This window comes from Sinohyriopsis cumingii, chromosome 1 (assembly GCF_028554795.1).
Source record: "Sinohyriopsis cumingii isolate HCF-2022 chromosome 1, ASM2855479v2, whole genome shotgun sequence".
Classification (NCBI taxonomy): Eukaryota; Metazoa; Mollusca; class Bivalvia; order Unionida; family Unionidae; genus Sinohyriopsis; species Sinohyriopsis cumingii.
In genome coordinates, this window is record NC_142961.1 from 112,325,601 (window position 1) to 112,352,520 (window position 26,920).

At 33.7% G+C, this 26,920-nt stretch overlaps 1 protein-coding gene across 1 annotated transcript in view; it reads left to right on the plus strand.

The window, feature by feature from the left end:
- LOC149807626 (uncharacterized) overlaps positions 1-26,920 on the plus strand; it is a 247,293-nt gene that overhangs the window by 195,974 nt on the left and 24,399 nt on the right. The window contains exons 40-44 of the mRNA XM_089968946.1: positions 3,042-3,072; positions 5,769-5,857; positions 10,423-10,469; positions 14,054-14,172; positions 15,154-15,285. Coding sequence (XP_089825072.1) covers positions 3,042-3,072; positions 5,769-5,857; positions 10,423-10,469; positions 14,054-14,172; positions 15,154-15,285 — 418 coding nt within the window. The remainder of the gene's footprint in view (positions 1-3,041; positions 3,073-5,768; positions 5,858-10,422; positions 10,470-14,053; positions 14,173-15,153; positions 15,286-26,920) is intronic.

Consider the following 26,920-nt stretch of genomic DNA (forward strand, 5'->3'; position numbering starts at 1 on the left):
ATATATATATAATTTTTTTTGAGGGTAAATTTAAATCAGGCAAGGTATGGTACTGAATATCAATAAAACATAAATTAAAATTTACATTTGCTCTTACCCAGTTATTTCCCCAGTTTGAATTGGAAGTGTGCCCTTGCATCATAAATTTCTGCTCCACAACTTTAAAAGGACTTAATGGACTGAAACCAAACATTTGGTATGGGACTAATATCAAGATGACCTAAATAACTTAGATTTTTATTTTGGTTGACATAACTTGGTTGAACTATGGCCTTTGTTTGAATTTAAAGTTTGTCCTAGCATTGTGAATTGAGGTCTATTTTTAGTGTATTCTGATAGCATCTGGTAAATGATTATCATGTCAAAGCATGCATGATGGTAGGATCTGGAAAATGATTATCAAGTCATACATAGTGGTAGGATCTGGAAAATGATTATCAAGTCATACATAGTGGTAGGATCTGGAAAATGATTATCAAGTCATACATAGTGGTAGGATCTGGAAAATGATTATCATGTCAAGTTATTCTAGGATCAAGATAATTGTGTTTTTTATTAAAATTTTGACCACAGAGAGGGATGTGTGCTTTTTAAGGCATGTGTGGATATTATGTTGAATATGGTAACTTACAAGAACACAGAAATATGGAGTTCTTCCGCAAGAATCAAGAGCTAAAAGAAAGAGCTTGCTGACTAACAAAGCTCATTAACTTCATGCAAAAAGTAGCAAATTTTAATGCATAGTTAATGAAGCATTTATATTTTTTAAATGCATGGATTATGATGTAAACTTTTTAGAATTCTTGAATTAGTTTTTTACACAGATTTTTGTTTCAGTTGATACATTATCTCGCATCATTATATTATTTTATACTTTGCTTATTATTATATAATTTTAACCTTTATCCTGTACTATTATATAATTTTAACCTTTATCCTGTACTATTATATCATTTTAAACTTTATCCTGTACTCTTACATCATTTTAACCTTTATCTTATACTATTATATCATTTTAACCTTTATCCTGTACTATTATATCATTTTAAACTTTATCCTGTACTATTATATCATTTTAACCTTTATCCTGTACCATTATATCATTTTAAACTTTATCCTGTACTATTACATCATTATAACCTTTATCTTGTACTATTATATCATTTTAACCTTTATCCTGTACTATTGTATCATTTTAACCTTTATCTTGTACTATTATATCATTTTAACCTTTATCCTGTACTATTATATCATTTTAACCTTTATCCTGTACTATTATATTATTTTAACCTTTATCCTGTACTATTATATCATTTTAACCTTTATCTTACTATTATATCATTTTAACCTTTATCCTTTACTATTATATCATTTTAACCTTTATCCTTTACTATTATATCATTTTAACCTTATCTTGTACTATTACATCGGTTTAACCTTTATCTTGTACTATTATATCTTTTTAACCTTTATCCTGTACAATTACATCATTTTAACCTTTATCCTGTACTATTATATCATTTTAACCTTTATCCTGTACTATTACATCATTTTAACCTTTATCTTGTACTATTATATCATTTTAACCTTTTTCCTGTACTATTTCATCATTTTAACCTTTATCCTGTACTATTATATAATTTTAACCTTTATCCTGTACTATTACATCATTTTAACCTTTATCTTGTGATATTATATGATTTTAACCTTTATCTTGTACTATTACATCATTTTAACCTTTATCTTGTACTATTATATCTTTTTAACCTTTATCCTGTACTATTATATCATTTTAACCTTTATTCTGTACTATTATATCATTTTAACCTTTATCCTGTACTATTATATCATTTTAACCTTTATCCTGTACTATTATATCATTTTAACCTTTATCCTGTACTATTATATCATTTTAACCTTTATCCTTTACTATTATATCTTTTAACCTTTATCCTTACTATTATATCATTTTAACCTTTATCCTTTACTATTATATCATTTTAACCTTTATCCTGTACTATTACATCATTTTAACCTTTATCCTGTACTATTGTATCATTTTAACCTTTGTCCTGTACTATTATATCATTTTAACCTTTATCCTGTACTATTATATCATTTTAACCTTTATCCTGTACTATTACATCATTTTAACCTTTATCCTGTACTATTACATCATTTTAACCTTTATCTTGTACTATTATATCATTTTAACCTTTATCCTGTACTATTACATCATTTTAACTTTTATCCTGTACTATTACATCATTTTAACCATTATTCTTTACTATTACATCATTTTAACCTTTATCATGTACTATTATATCATTTTATACTTTATCCTATATCATTATATAATGTTATACCCAATATATTATTACATATGATTTTATATTATAAAATACATGGAATAATGTGTACATATTTCTTATATGAAAATTTAAGCCATAATTTGTTTCCAGTGCAATGATGTAGTTGATATTTGTGTTTCCATGCTCATGTTTTTCACACACAAAAAACCGAGAAATTTAGAGTTAATGCCCAAAATATATTGCTCACTTGATATCAGTATGTAAGACAAAACAAGCATGCTTTGTCTTAGTATTTTCATATCTATGGATGCATAAAATTGCACTTTATTCTTTGAATATGTATATTGAAGCCAAAATCTCTCTCTTACATCTACACTTCACTGAAAGTAAACTTTCATAATTATAATAATTCATTTGTATACTAAACTCTTTCCACTCAATAATCATATCTTTTGACAAGCATGCAGAGACTCTTTGTGAGACAGGATAATGAATTTAAAGTAACATCAGAAAATACAATACAAATATTTGTAGAAACACAATTTGTGAATTATAACTACTGGTCCAGAGAGAACAATTCAAATGAAGCTGAGCGGATAATTCAAATGAAGACTTTGCATTAATAAGGCATGCCTAACATAGATCTCATCAGGATTTTTGTGCAGTTTGCCATTGGTATGCATTATACATGCACAAATGTAGTAACTTGAATTTAATTTATATTTTCAGTCGTCTCCTCAGAGGATAGAAAGACCTCCAAGTAAGTTATCCCATGTTAAAATAACATTGGTCTCTCACTCTAAAGTACCTCAATGTGACACAGTCCCTTTAATTAAGGTGGACATGACATAGGAACTGATCATATTATGCTGTAGTAATACTATGTACACCTCGGACTTGATAACTCGTGCACAACAGAACCATAGGCCTCACTATAAGCAAGGGTGTGAGTTATAGAGGGACCTCAAGAAATTAAGGGGATACAATTCCCTCTTGACATAGAGAAAAACCTAGCTGGGGAGTAACAGTGCTATTTGATGGCTGAATATTTATTTTATAATCACATTGGGAGTAATTGTCATTAAAGAGCTTTTTCTAATGAAGTTGTTGGATGTTTTGCATAAATTGCCTTTTTTCCAAGAGGTTTTAAACAACCATCACATGTACACACAAACATGTATTACATCACTTTATTTTTGTTGTTGATTCAAAACAAAACAAGATTCTTTTTTTCTTCAAAGGTCATGAATATTTGTTTCATGAAACAAGCATCAATGTAAAAATCACTTTTTTTATTGTTCTATTAATAAATTATCTATGCCATGATTTCATTGTAAGTGAGAGTAAATTTTCACATCGAGGAGGAAATCTATGAGTGCCAATTCAGGAATTTTAAGTTCACTATAAACTTCGGAACTCAATTCTCCATAATGAACCATAACTGTGAAATAAAACATTTTATTCATCATGTACCCATTTTGCTTGGTTGCCTGGCTATCTTTGATCATACTTGTTCATGGGTGGGCTGAAATAAGTTAGTTTAATTATATTACTTGCATATAATAACTGAAAATTGAAATAAGTTGACCCGATATACTACCAAGAACACATTTACTGTTGCAGATAGGATTTGTATACCTTTTAACTTTTCTTTTATCCCCACCCCCCTTATTTGATACAAAATATGTCAGCTTTTAATTGAGTGTAGCAATACAACAAATACTTTGCAAGTCGGAGATCAAAACATGGTTCGCACTTAATAAGGTTCACACAGGTATGCTCATGGACATAGCTGTAATTGTAGATTGATATTTATCTTGTTTGATTGCAAGAGGACATATTGTATTCATGATGACTACAATGAAACTAAATTAAAAGACAGAGCTTAAACACATTTTCACCTGACAAATTCTTTTTTAATTAGTATTTATTTATTAAAGTGTTGCCAACAGGAGGCATTTGTGAATTTTTGTCAATCAGATTTCATTGAATATTGTTACTTACATTGTACAGAGAATGATGTTTGAAAAGAAAATTTGATAAAATATATGACATATTAAAAGTTGGTAATGATATTGTGATGTTGATTAAAATTTCTGGGTACTAGGCACAGTTTTGACAGTAAAACAACCTCCATATGATAATAATAATGATAATAATAATAATAATAATAATAATAATAATAATAATACAGACTTTATTTAGAGAAGGTAACTCAGTTAGTTACAGAACTAATCTAGAATATCAGGGTTTCATGTACCGATTTTGATCATAATTTTCTTCACATTCAGATAATAGGGGACAATATTTGGGGTATTTTTTTAGTTTGAAGAAATGGGATCCATGCCTGACCCCACGTTAGAAGTAATTTTGTGAGTTATTTGGGTGTGAATTATCGAGGGAGTTGTCTATAATATACCCCATTATATGTTGACTTGACTTTTAACATGGCACACATGTATTGCTCTCTTGAGCAGTACTATAGTGAGGGATCACTGTACATTTGTCTTAATAAACTATTGTATGATAAACATTTTAATGGCGTAACTGACACATTATTCTTTAATTAATATTTTACCCTATTCTTCCTCCATCTTCATGTTTAATTCAATCCACTACTATTCAACACCCAGCACTATGTTATTCAGTTACCAGAAATTTTGTTGATTGATTATTTCTTTGGATCTGTAATTCACAAAAACACATTAGTTTTTCTTTTACTGAGTCATAAGTGCAGTTCAAGGACTATGTAAACAAAAGTGACCAGGTTTTATTTTGTTATATTTTATTAAAGACTTACCACAGCACTGAGAATCTGCATTCATTTTCATTGTATTACAAGAACACATTAAATTAATATTTATGGTATTTTGCCTTAAAGTTTGAATGTACATATAGCTTTAAGTGCTGATGCATCTCAAAGAAACCTATATTTTCACTGTCTCATTCCCACCTTTTGACTGGTAGAGAATTAGACCCTTCAGGGGGATTTTGTTCACTGTCTCATTCCCACCTTTTGACTGGTAGAGCATTAGACCCATCGGGGGCTTTTGTTCACTGTCTCATTCCCACCTTTTGACTGGTAGAGCATTAGACCCTTCAGGGGGCTTCTGTTCACTGTCTCATTCCCACCTTTTGACTGGTAGAGAATTAGACCCTTCAGGGGGATTTTGTTCACTGTCTCATTCCCACCTTTTGACTGGCAGAGCATTAGACCCATCGGGGGCTTTTGTTCACTGTCTCATTCCCACCTTTTGACTGGTAGAGCATTAGACCCATCGGGGGCTTTTGTTCACTGTCTTGTTCCCACCTTTTTGACAGTAACATGAGTCCCACCCATTCTCTTGGTGCCACTGGACCAGCTGTTTCATATTCTTACATTTATACTGTGTTTGTATTTTTATTTTATAAGAAACTACACTAATGGAGTTCACTTGATTTTTTTTATTATTATAGGTTCAGATGTCCTAACTCAGCTGGCAGCAATGAGAAAACAGTTACAGAGTGAGAGACGAAGAGTAGAAAATGCTTTGGAGAGTAGCAGGGTACGTGTTATTAGATGGTCATTATTAAAGTGTGTGTCAGCAAGAGCTAAGCTTACTAACATAATTGCAAATTTCAAATGGTTGAATGATGTTCAGTTCAGTATAATTTTCCTAACTTGAGGTGTCACACACACACACACATAACTTCAATAAGTATGTTTCATAAATTTACTAATGTAACAGTTATTTTCATTCTGTGTAAAGAAATAAACAAGATGTAACAAAATCATCTCTTTATCTTTAGTCTTTATAAGTTTGCTTTTTTTGTGCTGAAAGTGTGATAAGGACTTATATCGGAAAGTGTTATAAGGATTCTTATCTGAGAGTGTTATAAGGACTCCTATCTGAAAGTGTTATAAGGACTATTATCTGAAAGTGTTATAAGGACTCCTATCGGAAAGTGTTATAAGGACTCTTATCTGAGAGTGTTATAAGGACTGCTATCTGAAAGTGTTATAAGGACTATTATCTGAGTGTTATAATGACTTCTTATCTGAGTGTTATAAGGACTCCTATCTGAAAGTGTTATAAGGACTATTCTCTGAAAGTGTTATAAGGACTCCTATCTGAAAGTGTTATAAGGACTCTTATCTGAGAGTGTTATAAGGACTCTTATCTGAAAGTTTTTATAAGGACTCTTATCTGGAAGTATGTCTTTTTCCTGCTGCGATTATAAACTATCTTGGGAGACACCCACCCCCATCCAACCAAAAGTACTGGTAGGTGTCAGTTGCAATTGTAACACTAAATACCAATTGTAATGATGCCTTAAGAATCTGTGGTTACTAAGAGACAAGTGTTCTTCCAAAAGTTTGGTCTCTCAATGCAGGTTTTACTGTATTTATAAATTTTAGGGTGCAGAATAAAAGAATTTTAGAAAGACTGTTTAGACAATTTATCATTATCCATCCATCATCATACACATAGCGTGACAAAAATAAATTAGTTTTCCCATTTATATGCAAAAATACACCTATGTGTGTTTGTAGAAGTAGAATAACCCCAATGCACCCTCATGCATGTAATAAGAGGCCGTGACTTGGTGTTTAATGTAAAGGACTAAAAGGGTGTGGGTTTGAATTCTGCTATCACATCAAACAGGGTCAGAGACTATGATGTGTCCTTGTGTACGGTACTTTGCTCCAATTGCCTGTACATTAATAGGCATGATTTTTCTCCGTTTTAAAGCAGAATTTCACTTTTCTCCTGAGTACAATCAGATTTTTCTTGAGACAGTCTGTTTTTTATATCATCTCCGATATGGTTTTTTGAGGGGGAAAAAAACGATCTGTCCACTCCCATTCCACAATGTTCCTTCTAAATTATTTGTTCCATATGTTAGTTAGCACACAGCTCTCGTAAAGAGTATTCTGATTGGTCAGATGTTTAAATTCATCTTTGTGTAATGGAAACTGATGGCAAGGGAAAGAAGAAGCATGCTTGCAAAACATGGCATCCAGAGTTGTTGAGACTGACCTTGACACAAAAAGTTTAGATAAAGGTTTAAAAAATGTATGGAAATGGGAATGGCTGGAGTGAAAAGTTGATGGAAGTTTAGTTGGTCAGTTTATAAGAAAACTGAATGCTAGAGGACTGGCATTTTGTGACCTCTGTTCTACGGTAATTGCGGTTGGAAGAGTTTGGAACAGCACCTACAAAAGAAGCTTCATACGGAAAAATTGAAGCTCAGAAGGCATCTGGAAAAAGTGCAGTTAAGTACTGTAAGAAGAAAGATTTCTTGCATGAGAGAACAGATGTAGCTCTCTGTCAGAATATGTGTACTGCATGTGGACAATACAAGCACCAGCTTGAAAGGATAAAGGCTCTCATTGAAAAGGAAAAGAAACGATTACACATTGAACCAAAAAAGTCACTGGTGACAAAAAGGAAGGCTAAAGAAATCTTTGCCAAAGATGCAAAAAGAGCTTGACTGGCATATCAACAGGTTGTGTCCACTGGGGAAAAAGACAAGTAAATGTATGGGATTATTTGTGTATAGTTGATGTACTTGGGTGTTTATTTGTTATGAAAAGAGAGAAGTATAATATATTTGCTGCAAAAATTGAGAAATTATTGTGACTTAATTATGATGTGAACACTGACATCCACATGAAATAATTTCAGCATCAATAGTATTGGAGAACAAATTCATGTGACTATTAATATTGTGAAATTATTGAAGTCAAGTTGAACATTTTTGGTAAGTTTATTAGTTTTTCAAATGATTATTTTGGTTTATTTTATGACCATACGTTGCACCAGGAGCAGTTTTTTATGAACGTAAAATGCATCCCCCCCCCACCGACCCTCAGATCAGGCCTATGCCTCTCAAGACCCCATTGGAGGAGGACCCTAAAACCCCCTTTAACATTTTTTAGCTTTTTTATGGAAGACCAAAATTATGTCTGCATTAAATAACATAATTATATTGCTATTCAACAGAACACCTTTCTGATTATGTGCAAATATCAGTTGAGTGTAAACAGTCATGCTATAGAGATCTTGATCATTTTAAAGTAATGTATATATTAGTCTTTAGCATTTATTGGAAAGATAAAATATAAAATAATACTGATGATATTTAGTGTCTTCAGATTTTCAAATTATCATTGCCAAGTCTATTTAATCCATTATTACAGATCGGCATCCCAAATTCTCTTTTCAGCCAGCAGCTGGCAAAATTACTCTTTAATTTGAAATCTGACCTGTCTGTATTTGAAAAATTGTAGAATTTTAGTCTGATTGTAAATTGGTTAATCCTAATCTAGCTCTACTGGTCATAGACGAGAAGAGCTTATGAAATGGTCTGCTGTACATCATGCAACATCCTTCCATTATGAAATGGTCTGCTGTATATGCAACATCCTTCCATTATGAAATGGTCTGCCTTACATCAGCAACATCCTTCCATTATGAATGGTCTGCTGTACATCATGCAACATCCTTCCATTATGAAATGGTCTGCCTTACATCATGCAACATCCTTCCATTATGAAATGGTCTGCCTTACATCATGCAACATCCTTCCATTATGAAATGGTCTGCTGTACATCATGCAACATCCTTCCATTATGAAATGGTCTGCTGTACATCATGCAACATCCTTTCATTATGAAATGGTCTGCTGTACATCATGCAACATTCTTCCATTATGAAATGGTCTGCTGTACTTCATGCAACATCCTGCCATTATGAAATGGTCTGCCTTACATCATGCAACATCCTTCCATTATGAAATGGTCTGCTGTACATCATGCAACATCCTTCCATTACGAAATGGTCTGCTGTACATCATGCAATATCCTTCCATTATGAAATGGTCTGCTGTACATCATGCAACATCTTCCATTATGAAGTGGTCTGCCTTACATCATGTAACATCCTTCCATTATGAAATGGTCTGCTGTACATCATGCAATATCCTTCCATTATGAAATGGTCTGCTGTACATCATGCAACATCCTTCCATTATGAAATTGTCTACCTTACATCATGCAACATCCTTCCATTATGAAATGGTCTGCCTTACATCATGCAACATCCTTCCATTATGAAATGGTCTGCTATACATCATGCAACATCCTACCATCCATTAGCACAAGTTTGTTATTGCTCTTGAACTACATGGAGGATTGACATGAAACTATTCCCACACATTCATCCCATTCTCTTGTTGGTCCTAAAATGGTGCTGCTAGGACTTCAGATATGGCCACAGTGGCAGCCATCTTGAAAATCTGGTTATTGCTACTCCTTCTGAATGGATGGTCATATCAACATGGGGTTTGCACTGAAGGACTATTTATGATGTATAATTGGCCCTAAGTGAAGATCGTGCCAGTCTGACATCCAGTATCACTGCCGTGACAGCCATCATGAAAATCTTGTTATTGCTGCTTCTCCAAAATTGATGGTCATATCAGCAAGAGGTTTTAATTGAAAGGCTTGTCATGTTTAGTTGGTCTTAAATGAAAAATGGTCCCAATGTTAGATCCAATATGGTGGCCATCTTGAAAATTTTGTTATTGATACTTGTCAATGGAAAATCTCTGTTCCTTCCAAATGGATGGCTATATCAACTGATCAACCTTAGTTTTGCACCAGTATCTTTATGATATCTCATTGGTCCTAAATGAAAATGGTTCCAGTCTTAAATCCAATATGGTTACTGCAATGACAATCGTAGAAATTGTTGTCACTAATCCCCCGGAATCGGGTTTTCACTAAAACACTTTTAATGATGTCTTCTTTGACGTAAATTAAAATGTGGCTAATTTGAAAACTTGGTTATTTTAAATTATTTTAAAATTAGTTTAAAAAGAAAAGTTATTGCTAAAGAATATCTGATAGGTGGTCTCAGCACTCAAAAGTGAAAAGGAAGAAATGGTCTTAACTTGAATTCCTGGAAGTTCTTTTTTGGACAGTAGAGCTTCAGTCCATTTGAGTGACTCTTTGTTTCAGTATATTGTTATCATTAATAAAGACAGCTTGAGCTTGTTTTTACATGGTATAAATCAGAGACTTGTTTAACATGGTATAAATCAGAGACTTGTTTCAATTTTACAGAATGAGCCAGATGTATTTGATCCTAGAACCATACAGAGGCCTCCTCCGTAAGTACAAATTATACACAAATAACTAATTATGCTCACACTGTGATAACGGGGATAATTTTTTAGATTTAATACCATTTTCTGCACATCATAGGCTATTCATGGCATCCAGTAAATTTGGTGGATTAAGAATCTGGGAAAACCTGGAAGAACCACCAACTGGCAAGCTTTCTCACATAACCACATTGGTTGAGCCAAGACTCCAAGTAGTTGAGGAGAGGCTGAGACTCAAATTTGTGCAGAGATTTGATATGTAAATGATCTAACCACATGACCACCCAGGTCCCCACATTGATAACAGAATGGGATGTATTGTTATGCTGCTATCCTTCTGTAAGACATTACCTGTATCCCAGATCCATTTTAGCATGATGATTTATAGCCATTATAACTTTATACACTTTGTCATAGTCATGAGTAGTTAACATTGTTAGCTTTTCAGGCCATTACAGCAAGTTTTCCATTTTTTTACATTTGGGAGCATTTTGGACTAAAGGACGAAAACCTTGTTTGCACAATTAAGCAAAACCTGCTTGAGATTGATAAACATATTCTGATAGGCATACTTGTAGGCATGCATTTATGTATATTGATAAACATAATCTGATAGGCATACTTGTAGGCATGCATTTATGTATATTGATAAACATAATCTGATAGGCATACTTGTAGGCATGCATTTATGTATATTGATAAACATAATCTGATAGGCATACTTGTAGGCATGGATTTATGTATATTGATAAACATAATCTGATAGGCATACTTGTAGGCATGCATTTATGTATATTGATAAACATATTCTGATAGGCATACTTGTAGGCATGCATTTATGTATATTGATAAACATAATCTGATAGGCATACTTGTAGGCATGCATTTATGTATATTGATAAACATATTCTGATAGGCATACTTGTAGGCATGCATTTATGTATATTGATAAACATAATCTGATAGGAATACTTGTAGGCATGCATTTATGTATATAACCAGATTAGACTCTCATGTCATTACAGCATGTTTTGAAAAATATTTTACACACTTTTTCTGACTGTTAACTTTTTACATAAGCTTTGTGAGTAAAATCATGTGAGGTAGACAAATGAAATTCTTATCTTTTTTTGTAAGTGTAAATAGATAACCTGCTCAAATTTTCAAGCCATTATCACACATTTTTTTTCATGGTCCTTTTCTTCTTTTTAATTTTTTTTTTCTCCCGTGGACTTTCTGTGTCTGCAGAGGGAGCTTACATATTTACACAAATTTAGCTTTTATATTAATCTTTAAGGGGAAAAAGCTTGCAATACTCAGTCATGTGTGAATTCTAATGTACTGATTACGATTTCAGCTCACCTGGCCATACAGCTTGGCTTTGCATCCTTTGTGAATCATTTATCATCTACCATGACTAGCAGCCTGAACATTTTAGCATTTGCCATTTTAAAAGACTTGATCTTTTCTCAAATCACTCATCAGATTCTGACTAGATATTGCAGGAAGCAGATTTTTTTTCTTTCCATCACATGCTTGGAAAAAACTTTGGATGTAAAAATTTTGAACTGCCCTCATGCCTGTGGTTGTTTATTACATCATAAGAAATTAATATCATAATGACAAGATGACATGCTATCACTAAAAACAGCATATGCAGTAGCTTCATGTTAATGAAATCTAATGAATTCTTTGATCTTCTCATTACAAAATTGCAGGAATAACAGGAATAACATTAAAAGTTAAAAAGTGCAGGTTTTTCAATGATTGTTCAATTGTCATTGAGTGTTAATTTCAGAACCTTTTGTTTTTATAAAAATCTGTTCTTTGCTCATCTAATCAGATGTTCATCTGCCAAAAATGTAAAAAAACACTTGGAAATATCTTTACCTTTATCTTCAAGTCTCTTTCAGAGAGCTTAAATTATTCAGCTCTCATTGGAAAGAGGCAGGTATGTTCCAAATGGCATGCTGTTACAAAAGCCATTACAGTCTGCACACAAGATCCGCCATCAAATACAAAAGTAGAAACAGCTTCAGGCTTCTTCTGTTATAAAATTGATTTTCAGTAAGTTTTGACCACATTTGACAAAGATCATTTTGTAATACAGACCTTTCCAATTTAAACTAATGTTTCTTAGCTGCCATCCAATATGACGTTTGATAGTAAAACAAAGAATCTTTAAACAATTTCAGCTGCAAAACATGTTGACCAAATTTAATGAAGTCATTCTGAAATAAAACCCTCCAGGTTTGTAAAATGAATTCCAATCTCATATCCATTATGGCCTTTGTATGTAAAGAAAATAGAAGAAATTTAAAGAGTTATGAATCTCCTTTAGCAAATCATGATCTAATTTTATCACTGTTGATGGGTAGCGTTCATTCATCATGGCCTTTTAGTTTGAAATAATTAATACTGTTCCACCATCCAATATGCAACCATTGAAAGCAGTTTGAAAAATAAACGACTTCTAAGAACATTACTGTCCAATTTTTGTGAGTAGCACAATAAATTGGTACAATAACTTATTATTGAAAGTAACCTTTCTACTGTAAACACCCCTCCCCCATTTCTTAATTGTGAATGTTGATCTCTCAAATTAGATTCAAAATATGTTGTACAAGTATGAAATGAAGACCTTCATCTTTTCACAGTCTTTTTTGTGCCATATAATGATTTTTTGCATCAGTGATATATGTCTGCCAAAATAGTACAAATTTAGTTAGCCCTTTATCCTTTAATCTACCACCATTATACAAATTTAGTTAGCCCTTTATCCCTTTAATCTACCACCATAGTACAGATTTGGTAAGCCCTTTATCCCTTTAATCTACCACCATAGTACAAATTTAGTAAGCCCTTTATCCCTTTAATCTACCAACATAGTACAAATTTAGTTAGAACTTTATCCTTTAAATACCTCCATTGGACTTTTTGTTCATTATAACATAAAACCATGAATGCAAAACCTGGTGTTCAGACCAGCGTGGAAAATTCTCATAACTGTTTGAAATGAATAAAATCAAATGGTCAGTTAGTTATTTCAGTGTGCAGTCTACACTGAACATGTTTTACATGTAATATCAGCATGGATGGGAATTTCAGCAGCATTTATTTTGTTTCAACACTGCTCAACGTGTGATGTAACTTTCACTCCCGTGGCCGACTTCGTGGTATTGGCTGTTGTTCACAAGGCATTAATCTATGACATTCTTGTTTTCTCAAAAATCAATTTGAAATTTGTGAATTTGTGGCACATATTCTTTATTTGTGTTATTAATATGCTAATTCCATCACTGCTAGGTAGGTAAATAGAAAGCTAAATAGTACAGTTTATGACCTTGGGAGAGTAGTGGGAGAGGAGGTAGATTGAAGAATATGAAATTGCTATAGATAGAAATGATCATATTATTGATCATCAGCTTCTGATAATCAGTTCCTAGTTTCTGTTCTAATCCCATTCCTAACCAGTTTGACTATATTTAAATAGGAACATCATTATGTCAGTGTCTTTCAATTTGTATGATTTGCGGTGTAGTGCAAAAAAATTCTGTGTAGCAATTTTAAACATTCCCTCTTTTCTATAGAAATCCTGGAGCTTTTGACAAGGCAATGAACAAGATTTCCGTAATACCTCCAAGAGCTATGACATCAGATAACGCCAACCAGAGGAATGTCCAGGACTTCAATGAGCTGAAATTTAAAGGTGAGTTTGTCATGTGAATCAAGAGACCTAGTATGTGGAAGACTCTGTCAGATAAGCTTCAACACTGCTTACATTTCTTCTTTGAATAGGTTCCCCAATCACATTAACACTAGGAATATGAGCCCTACCACCTCCTGAATCCAGCCCTCTCAAAGACAAAAATTCATCTTTTTTTGTCTAGATTATATAGACAAAGGGTAATAACTCTTGTGCATTACCTCCCCTTGCTGCCGGCAGGTGGCACTAGTTTTAAGCTTTCATTGTGAACTGACAACAAGATGTAGTAGTCGAATCAGTAACGACAACTTGTGGAAATAAAATCAGTCAGTACAGGTGTCAGGTGTATGGACAGCTGTACTGCTGGATTAATGGCAATGTCAGGCAGACAGACAGACAGATCTATCAATGTAAATGTTCCATTGCTTTACCTGTTGAGGCTTAGGATGATATTTTCATTTTGACATCTTAGCAAAAGCCAGAAACAATGTTCTCACAGTCTTGGAGAATGTACATTACCCATGCTGTTATTTCATCAAGCTGGCAAGTGAATACTCTTCATACAGTCTTGGATATAAAATAAAGTACAAAAGTATATTGCTGGTTATTTCCCATACCGCTTATCATAACTTTGTATTCAAAGTAAATGGATTAACACTACACCTATCTAGCTTATTAATTGATTCTAAGAGATTTGTTTTTTATTATTTATCAGAACAGAATTTTCATGACTGTTAGAAATATTTGTCTTAGATGTATAAACCATCTTTCAGGTTCTGGTTAATAAAGTTGATTGGCAATTTTTTTTACATACACAACACCCTCTCATCTCTTTGGAAAAAAGTATGGACTCGGGTGGTAAAAGTTGCAGTGCAGGAAAACTATGTTAGTCTGTCCCATTGAGCTTGCATTTTGATAAGTGACACAGTTGCTTTTAATGGCAATCAAAGACACAATTAACTGATGTAGTTCTATATTTTGTAGATGATGGTAATTCACGGCGGGCATTCAGAAGTATGTTCCCTGAAAATCCTGTGACAAACTCAGCCCTAGAGATGCAGCAAGATGCCATGTTGAGGCAACAGGAAGCTCAGCTGCAGACACTGAAGGATAAAGGTTAGAAACTCACTAGATTTATCTCTGTTGTCACATGTACACCTGAAATTGTCTTTTCCAGATTGTGCTGTGCTTGACATGCACAAAACATTGTATCTTACTAAAAAATAAAAATAACAACACCAGTGCTTTAATATGAAATTTCAGATACTAGTCCATAATGCATTGTTTTAAATTATTTCTCATATGTTTTTGCCTTCAGATTAATCTTTTGTTTTTTTTGTTGAAATTGACTTTGTTGCTAGGGTGGAGGATACAGAAACGAGTTTCATCCTTCCATCCGTATGTCCATTTGTCAGTCACATTTTCTTTCCAGAACATAACTTCAAAACTGTTCAAGATACTGCAATGAAAGTTGGTACATTGATTTGTGATCTGGATGTGCCTTTTTCTGTTAAAAGTTCTTTAGTTTCAATATTTTAATGACTTTGTTTCATTGGTCATTCATCCATTATTTATACTTTTGTTTCTGGAGCGAAACTGTAAAGCTGTTTAAGTTATCTCTGCAAAATTTAATACATGTATTACACTGGTGACATGTATGTACCTTTTGCTTCTTCAGTTTCAGTAATATTTAAGTTTTTGCCCAATTTATGTGTCTACTGATCCTTCCATTATCTGGTTTCTAGTTTCTAGGGCCAAACTCCTGACATTGATCTTTTTTTGACTGTTTATTGTATCCCTATGATTGGTATAAGTATATTATCAGACAAGTAGTGAGATGTGACTGTTTAGTATCAGACAAGGAATATAGATGTGACAGTTCAGTATATCCCTATGAAGTTTGGTATATGTATATTATCAGACAAGTAGTCTAGCTGTGACTGTTTAGTATCAGACAAGTAATATAGATGTGACTGTTCGGTATATCCCTATGAAGTTTCATCATCATCATCATCAGTCTCATGACCTAGTGTGGTCGTCGAGGCACTGTGCTGCTGAACATCTGACCAGTTCCCTCCACTTGTCTCGATCATGTGCCAATGTCTTTGTCTCCGCAAAACTTTTCCTGGTCCATTCTGTGATGTTGTCAGTCCACTTTTTTCTCTGTCTACCTCTCCTTCTGCCACCCTGGACACTGCCCTGCAGGACTGTTGTGGATAGACTGTTGGCTCTAGTGACATGGCCATACCATTTCAGCTTTCTCTTTCTGACGGTGGTGAGGAGGTCCTCATATTGGCCTACTTCGCGCCTGATGGTGTTACGCACTTCTTCATTTGTGATGTGGTCCATGTAAAAGATGCCAAGGATGGTTCTGTAGCATCTCATTTCAAGTGATTGGATTCTTCGTTGTAATTCTGCTCTCAGGGTTCATGCCTCACATGAGTACAAAAAGACTGAGATGACTAGAGCTCGCAATAGTATATGTATATTATCAGACGAGTAATCTAGATGTGACTTTTACTATTGAGAAATAATTATGAGCTTCAATATCTAATTTTGTTTCCATTCATCTGTCTATTCATCCATTAATCCATCCATCCATCCTGCACACTTTTCATTTCTAGAGTGAAAAAGAAAAGCGGTTCAAAGTATACCTGTGAAACTATATATTATACATAAAATATTCGTGGTCATGATGTATTTTGCTTTTTGTAATTATGCAGTGAAAATAATACACTGAAAAATACATGCTCTTACGTATGGTGCTATCCGTCCTCATATTGCCAGAAACTTAATTACCAATTATGAATTTAGTCCCAGTTTAACCCATATGACACCTATCGCTTACCAGTATACTTTGTAAATGGAAACTTTTTACACAGGTAATTGTAACAAATCTTTCAGTCTCCCAAGAGACATTTTAACAAGGTGGAAGTATGTTTGTTTTAATATTTCACAGGATGAGGGGTAAAGATGAGTCAGTTTTCATAGGGGTTTTGTGGAGGGTGTGTGGTGATGGTGAAGATTTTGATTCAGTAGAAGGAACTTTACAAAAAGAAACAAATAGGTATGAGGGCCAGGATAACTTTTTATTGTAGTTGTAAGAATGACTTGTGATTCTCAGAAAAATATTGTTTTTAATATTGCAGAGATTATATGTAAATACCAGAACAGGACAAGTACCTGTTTCCACTCACTAGGATTAGTGCTTGGAAAAACGAATTCCTGAGGCTTGCCTCAGTGGATATTTGTTTAGAAAAAATTAGTCCTTAATCTTATACAACAGTATATAATTTTTATGATGACTTGTCAAAATTGAAAGCAACGTTTTTCTGAACAAAAATTTCTTCATGCTATCAAATGCAGTTAAACAGAGTAAAGGTAACATTTGTATTCTTTAAATAAAAATGAGCTGCATGCCAATTTATATGAATTTCAATAGTAATGCTTGTTTCTAGTGATAGATCCTGTGGTCTAGTACATTGTCATATGTCTAATATAGATGTTATGGGAAAGTCTCAAAAATGAAACAGCTAACCTTTAGAATGTACACTTTCTTAGCCAAAATGCTCTTTTAGTCAATTCAGTAAGGGCCCTAAGTGAATCTTGACAAAATCAATATCCAGTAGAAAACCTGGAAAGACATGGAAATGCTTGTTTCAAAGAGTGTGGGAACCCTTCCTCTCTCATCCTCCATTGGAATAAACAGATACTAGAATATTTTTTAAGAATGTAGACAATCATTGAGGACATATCATAAAAAATGCTGCAAAATGAACTCCAAGCAACAAAAATTATGCTTACGGTATAAACTTCGTTAAAATAGATTTCTACATGACCCCTGCAACTTAATGAACTTACATGACCATTTGATTTTGATTCTGATTGTCAACTATACATTATGGCGATAGATGAGTGTTGACTGCAAAGTGAAGTCAAGTGAAATAAAATTTTGGCTGCATTGTCTGTAACTGAACTAGACTGTTACTGAACTAGACTGTTACTGAACGAGACTGTTACTGAACTAGACTGTTACTGAACTAGACTGTTACTGAATTAGACTGCAAGTTTGTCAAGGCTTTATAATCCATGTTTAGAAGCAGAAAAAAAGAAAAAGAACTGAAATCCATATGGGTAAACTTGCAATCATTAAAGTCTTCTTTAAAGATGTTGCGCTTTAAAGTACCACTCCTGATGTTGGGCAAGAAATGTTTTCATGAAAATGGTCAACAGTTTGGCAAAATGCACAGTTTTAAGCATTATATGTATATATATATATATACAGTGGAACCCCGCTATAACGCGCCCCGCCATAACACGAATTCGGATATAACGAAGTCGTAGCATGGCTCCCGAAATTTCGTATATTCATTCACACATGGAGAAAAAAAATTTGGAGAAAAGTAAAAAAAACAAAACAAGAAATTAACTTCATTTTGGGCATGAGATTAGTTGTGACTTTTAAAATAATATGATCGTGGCATGGTTCTTGAAATTTGAAATTCATTTACGTGTATTTTTATCGGACCGTGAAAATATTTGTTTAACGTACGAGAAATAGTGTGTAAAACATTTATTATAATTTGGTGGAAGAATTCGCGTATGACTTTTAATAATAAACGATCGGAACTTAACAATTTATCCAGGTTCTTTAAGTGATTTTGGAGAAGTGATCGTGTATGAATTCTAAAATAATACTATATATATAACGTACGAGAAATAGTGTGTACAACGCTTGGCTTCTGAAATTTATCAATTTGAACAGGTTGTGGTGAAGCTCCGTATTCTACTCTGGAAGAGAAAACTGGTTTCATTAGGTTTTTGAATTGTTAAGCCGAAGTAAACATTATCGGAAGTGTTACTTATTACGGATCCATGAGTAAAGCCAGTAAATCGTCTTTGTGATTGTCTTCCATGAATTCTGTATACAGTCGTTGCTCAAACAATAGCCGACACGGGCTTCTTATTTAACTGCAATCACAGCCAAGCAGCAGACAAAGCTGTGGTTGATACAAGAGTTGCACAATTTAATAAACATCAAAGGACGAAAGCCGCCAACATGTATGCTGTGCTTGGCGGTGTGATCAAACAACAAACAGTTGAAAGTAAATAATATCCACTTTATTATCTGTAAATTAAAAGGGTATGAAATTGTACATCCGTTCAGCTTAATTTTGTTTTATATAAAAAGTGATTCGTAACCATTGCAGGCCTTCATTACTTAGTTATCGAGCTTTATCAGTGTACGTTGTTTGCTTATATAAAAAAATATTTTACTGTTATGGAAAAGCAAGTTCAAAAACGCAAGTCGTTTTCTGCTAAAGAGAAACTGTATGCCCTAGATCAACTAAAGAAGGGCAAACAACAACTCAGCTTGCCAGAGATCTAGGAATCAGCGAGTCCACTTTGCGAGGGTGGAAAACAGATGAAGGAAAGCTCCGTAGTCTACCCAACATTCTTAAGAGGAAACTGGTTTACAGCGTAAAAGGGTTAAGTTAGCTAATGACAATGTCCTAGATTCAGCTTTGTACCAATGGTTTGTACAAGCTCGCTCAGAAGGTGTTCCAATTTCTGGCCCAATTCTGAAAGCCCAAGCAGAGAAATTTGATCGCCGTATCAATGGAGATGATTCCAAATTTAAGGTGAGTAATGGCTGGCTAGACAGATTCAAGAAAAGGCACGCTATCAGCCAAGTTCTTGTGTCTGGGGAAATCCGCTCCGCTGACAAAGAGGCTGCCAATTCCTACCCGATTGGGCTTAAAAAGTTGCTGGAGGACGGTTGCTACACAGCCGACCAAGTTTACAACTGCGATGAGACTGGTTTATGTTATAAAATGTTACCCGATCGCACCCTTGCAACCAAGACTGACAGTCACAAACGAGAAGGTTTCAAGAAGAGGAAGGACAGAGTGACTCTCTTATTTTGTGTTAACAAGTCTGGCAGCCACAAAGTCAGACCTCTGATGATTGGAAAATCGAAAGCTCCCAGATGTTTTCATCATGTAAATATGAAGGCACTTCCATTTCAGTACACAAACAGCAAGAATGCTTGGATGAATAGCTCCATATTTGACGACTGGTTTCACAAAACATTCGTTCCAGATGTTCGGGCTCATTTACGAAAACTCAAGCTGGAGGAAAAAGCTCTCCTCCTGCTGGATAATTGCCCTGCCCACCCCCCAGCGGAAAATCTTGTCAGCAGTGATGGCAAGATCAAAGTTTCGTACCTCCCGAAAAACACTACGTCAGAAATCCAGCCACTTGACCAAGGCATAATTTCCGTATTTAAACAAAATTATCGCCGTGAAATGATAAAGGGAATGGTAGCAGATAATAACGCATCCGTCGACACATCATTGGCATTACTCAACTTAAAAGAAGTATGTCACCTTGGAGGTAAAGCCTGGGATGCTATCACTGCACGCTGCATTGAACGATGCTTTTTAAAGGGTCTTGGGCCAGCTTTTACGCCCTCGACACAAAATGATAGTGACGATGAGCTTGAATTTACAGGATTCACTGAAGACGACGTACGTTTAGCAGAAGAAGCACTCAAAAAATACGAGCACAGTCATCATGATATCCTTAACTGGTATTCAGTAGATGACATCTGCCCTATATATGAACACATATCAGATGACGAAATTGTTACAAATGTCAGCAGGAAGAATGAAGCTGCACAATCAGAACCTGAAACCAGTGACGATAATGATAACGATGACGATGGCACCCCAACTCCCCCACCAAAAGTGTCTGAAGCAGTAGTACATTTAGAAGCAAGTTTAAGGTGGCTGGAAACACAAGATGTTGACAGCATCAAAGTCCTTCAATTAAGAAACATTCTTGACTTTGCTAGAACCCAACAGTTCGCGGCAAAGAAGCAAACGTCATTGGATATATTTTTCAAGAAATGATGAAATTTAAATTTGGAACCACACTGACTTTGCACTTTGCGCAACAATTAATTTAGCAGTTTTCACATGTTTCTTTTGATGTTCACAAAATCTGAAATAAAAGTTATTTGCACGCTGAAATCATGCGTTGATTGTTAATTATTCTTGCAGTTGTCGCATATGATAAAATTTTAGCAGTATGAAATTTGTACAGACACCGTATGTAGACCCGGGAATAGCTGCATGCAATGACCGTACGATATCAGACAGCAAGTAAATGGTTTCAATATTTTGTTCATCCTATATTTTGCACGACGAATTCAGACTATTACAAAATTATTGAATATTTTAAATCTGTACGATTTTCAATGAAATTACATCCATTATGGATGAACTGCATGCCACGACGGCACAGTAGCATACGGTGTTGATACACTTTTCATGATATAGCGATAGTCTGGTATTATCGGTCAATCTGTATTATCGTTCAAACAAATAAAAATTAGTAAATGTTTTTAATGCACAGTAATAACCTATAAATATATTAGCCATTGATTATTTTGAATATATCTTAATTAATGCATTCCAGTTAATATTCATCTGATGATAAGCCGACTTTTGATCGTTGTACATGTATACACGTATATGTTCTCAGAAAAAAAGTTAAATATTGTAAAACCCCGCATTAACGCGACCCCGCTTTTAACGCAATCCGATTTTATGGACCCCGATCATCGCGTTATAGCGGGGTTCCACTGTATATATATGAGCTAAATTTGTAAAAGTCAGTCCTAAAATTATTGTAAAAGTTTGGAACTTCTTTTCATCGATATAGTAATGCAGCTGTTAATTGCATTGGTACTTAACGGAGAAATAAAATCCATCCAAATAGATGGTTTTTCTTGAATAACATATATAACGAAAAGAAAATCTACTTTTTTTCAGTAGCTAATGGAAATGTTTCACTGATGAAGTGGAAACACTTTGTATTCTCACTTATCACTGCCATTCATTACAATACATGTATAATGTTTCCACTTTATTTCCAAAATATTTCACTACATCTACTCAAAAAATGTAATTATTCACTATTGATTGCACTAAACTTTTGTTTGTTTATACTTGTTACTTACTGGTTACTCCTTCCTAATTGATTACTTTCCTGTCATTCAGTTAATTTCTGCCCTGTGCATGCTAATGCAGTTCAGTGTACATGCAGAGGTTTGTTCCTAGATCATTGTAGATTTATAGCATTGTAACATCTTTGGCTTCAATGTTTTATTTTTTAAAACAAAAATATCCACATCTTAATATTATATGTAACACTTTGTTATTTTGAGCATTTATTTTTCCATTTTCACAAATATTATAGAGGAACATATATTTTGTTTTCAGTTATTAACTGTTGCTTTTTATACAATTTATTTTTAACACAGTTGTTATATCACAAGTTTTTATAGTAATTTAGTGCTTTTTGTAACCACCCTCAAGTAAATGTCTTAGATATACCATTTTGTTGCAGTTCTGTACAAACCACCATATATTCATTGTAAGTTAGCTTAGTCAATTTTGACTTAGTTAAATTAGGTTAACTCTCACTTAGAAAATATATGACTAATTTCATTAGAGCAACAGAAAAAACAATATCCTGCACACGCTGAATCATGATGTTTCATTATCTTGCACTCTTTTACACCAGTTACACAGATGTTAACATTCACTTGGTCCATCTTGTATCAGTGTCAATGGGGCTTTTTGTCAGTGCATTTTATAGAGTGCTTCATGACAATGTTTAATGCTGTTGATCATTATTGCCAGTGATTCAGAGATTTACTGACTTTTTGCACTAAAGTGAATTTGCATTTTGATCTGAATATGGCATATATATTCTTCATTAGGATTACATCTTTAAAGGAAGCAAAGAATAATATAAATTTCATCAAGGAAGTTTATTATGACATAGATTGACCTAAAAGAATGAAGGAAAATTATTTATATGGATAAACAGTAAGGTTTTAATCTGAGCATCTTGATGACCAAGATTTATATGTGGACTGTGACTCGGCTCTGTACAAGTAATGTATAGTGTCTACCATGTTTGGAGTGTATTCAGTATTCAATAGAATACCTGGGCCAGCAGTGTTGAGCACTGCACTGGTCACACAAATAATTTATTTTCACTACTATCACTGGGATAATTTGTCTGTTTGGCAAAGAATGTAGATTTATTACTTAAAAATAACCACCAAACTTATTAATCTTTGATGATACTTACTAGATTTCATTCTGCAAGAGATCAGTCTCCTACATTTTTTTTCTCCAGTGTATTTCAAAGAAATCTTGGTGTTCTTTAAAGGTATTAGTAGTACATCATTCAATATGTTAGAGAAGTTTCACAGGATTGCTTTTTTATCAGGAGAAGCTTTAATAAAGGGTGATGCTAACATAGAGGAAGGTTGGAAACTCCCTACTTAGCCCACCATGTATTGCTGATTCCATATTGTTAGGCAAATGAGGTTCCCATGGCACAGTAAGTTTGTTAATTGGATTTATTGGCCAGAGAAACTTATTCGTGGTACATGGTTTGAAAACCACACTGCTCCTCTGATTCATTTTTAACATTAGAAAATAAAGACATGCTTTATTGAAAACATGTGTGAGTGCATTGATGTAAATCATGTTGACTTTTAAGAAAAAGTTTTAAAAAAAGACTAAAATGATGAATATTCAAATCTGCATTGCACTTTTGTACCCATGACTTTTTGTAAACCACTTTACAAAATGTTTATACATGATGCATGAATAAAAAGTTTACATATATCTTCCCAATCTGTTTTTTAAATTTGCATTGCTACTCATTTTTGTTCATTTTGAAACTTTAAAACTGAACATCAAGTTTGACTTAAGAACAGTGAAAAGAAGTTATTGTCTTTGTCACAATTATACAATTACAATAAAAAATATATCAAGATGTCAGTCAAATGTTGATGTTTCTTTAAGTGCTGAATTTAACTTAATATTAAATCCTAATTTTAAGATGGAAACATCAGATAAAGTACCGTGCTTTCCAATGTAATACAGTTACATCTAAATTCTTCTGTTGTCATGACTCTGTGGTCTTAAACTAAGTAACAGAAAAGAGCAAAATCTTACAAGTGTAGCAAAATTCAATAAATAATTTATTTCCCTTGAATAAAAAGTGAAAATTTATAAAGATCTTGCAGTGTTGTAAATTAAATCCCAAATAGTCATAAATGTTTTATCCCAAGTCCAAAAGTGTAGATGATTCTGAATGAATTCTGATTTTGAATGTGCTGATGTAACAGTAGCCTGTAATAGTTGTGTTGATGTGCTAATAGTCTTGATGTATCACAATGATATAATTCAAAATGACTGTAAATGAATTCATAATAATCCCCAAATAGTGATTTAGTCCAAAAATATTAGTGAGTACTTGGTGATTCCAATGAATAATTTAAATAAATAAATCCTCTCCAATTAAAACTGAACACAACTAAAAGACTTATTCCACTAAGATATTAAGATGGGAATGAGTAATTCTAATATAAACATCCTTAATATAAATACCTAAGACACAATAAGTTTAGCAGGGTGATGGTCAGAAAGTTCATTTCTAGAACAGTTGTCAACAAGATCAGGTCTATATCTAAACATTTAGTAAAGAACTTAATAAAAATCATGTACATCAGGAATTCCAGTGGGGAAAACTACTGTACTGAATTCAAATGCAAGTAAACATGTTTACCTGCAAATAATAATAATCTTGAAATATAATCTACAATCATAGGAAAAATTAGCTATGTAATATGTTGTTTCCAGAAATAAACATTAATCAGGTAGGCCTAACTCCTACCCTTAATCATATTGAGGACAAATTCACCTGTGCTGTGCTATTGATCTTGCTGCTGAACCCACCAATAGTGACATCATTTGCATATCTAAATGGGAAGGTGATGTCTGGCAGCTGCCTGGAGTTTCCAGTCCTTGTGTTAGATACAGTCATTGTTAGAGGGTACAAGAAGTATTTTAAGAGTTTGCTAAAACTTTCTTTCAGAGTCAGATTAAAAGTGAATTTGCCTTCCTATTTTTGAGCATAATTCCAGTTTACATTATTTTGACACATATCATGACATTGAATTGCTTAGAAAGGAGTAAGACTATTTATCCCAGTGATTTACATATCAATGTTTATGATTGTCTCAGTTGGTTACCATGCCTGTTTGCTATGCCTTTCTTCAGATTTCATTACAAGCACACAGCTCTAGCTTTCACCTAAATGTTGTAGAAAAGCTTTTAATATAATTATGTGTCCTCATGATGCCCTTCAGTAACGAAGCTAAACAATTCATCCTTGAAAATGTGTTTCACTATGACCATCGTTTGTGCATATAGGATTTATATTTAGTTCACCTGCCTGTTGGACCACATGAGCTTTTGGTATATTCAATCATTGATCATGCACTATTCATCAGTATTTTTATCTTCTTTTCAAGACTGCTAAAAATAATTTCATAACTATCACCCTGCTTTGAAAGCTTGTACAAATGATGCCAAATTACCATCAGATATGGTTGATGTAGCTAAAAAAGTAACAAAAACCATTAAATGATTTTGCAAGGACTTCTAAGCAGAATTTAACCCAATTTGACAGCATTCTGGCATGAGATGCACCAAATGCTGATCTGTCATTTAAAATGGTCACAGTTACTAAAAATAGAACATATCTTTTAAAAAGTTTGCAGCTTCTTCCCAGAAAAAGCTCAACAGAATTTTATCAAATTTGACAGAAAGATGTAGCCCATAATGGACTTTCAAGTTTGTACAATGCTGCCAATCTGCTTTTAAAATTGGATGCAATTTCCCCCCAAAATCTTTTAATTTACATTTTTCTAGAATTGGCCTGAAAAAATTTGACCAAGTTTGACAGAAAGCATCCTGGCATGAAGACCTTTCAAGTTTATGCAAATGATTTTGATCCACCACCGAATATGGACACTGTTACTAAAATTATTAAAAAAAATAAAACAACTTATTAAAAGATTTGAATACAGATTGTGTCCAAATTTCACAAATAGTATTTAAACATTAAGGTTTAACAAAATTATGAACATTATTGTATTCTGCCATCAGGCATGGCCACTGATACTAAACATGGACAAACCTTTTCCAGATGTGCCCATGTTTCATAGGTAACATGCTGAGTTTTGACAGAGTTGTGAAACAACTGCTGATCTGCCTTCAAAGATGGTCACTGTTACTAGAGATAGAAAATCCTTTTAGCAACTTTTCCAAAACCACTACACAGAATTTCACAGGTATCATGATGCCATGAAGTTTCATGAAATTCAATGCAGATCTGTCGTAAAATGAACAGTGCCCTTGGTGGCTGAGTGATATGAGGCACTCGTCTTTACAGATCAATGACATCTTACCTCTGGCCATATGGGTTCAGATCTTGGCTTAATTGGCCAATATGGGTATTGAAAAAGGTTGACAGTAGCTTTTCATGTACCAGTGGGTTTTTTCATGTTTTCCTAGGTTCATCCTCCACTGAATGTACTGACCACCGTATATAGCTTATTGATGATAAATGCAGTAAACGTGCAAAAACAAAGAAACAAACTTAAAATGGCCACCATATTAATGGTTTATAACCTTGGGTCAGGCTTTAAGGACCATTTGGTCTTTGATACGCTACATATTGTCCATCATGCATCATCTGTTGTCTACTAGAGCTACTTTGTCGTCAGAACTTCTCAACACAATTCACCCAATGTCACAGATAGCAACCTGGTGTGATTCTCATACAGAGTTGTGAAAATTATACCAGTCTGTCA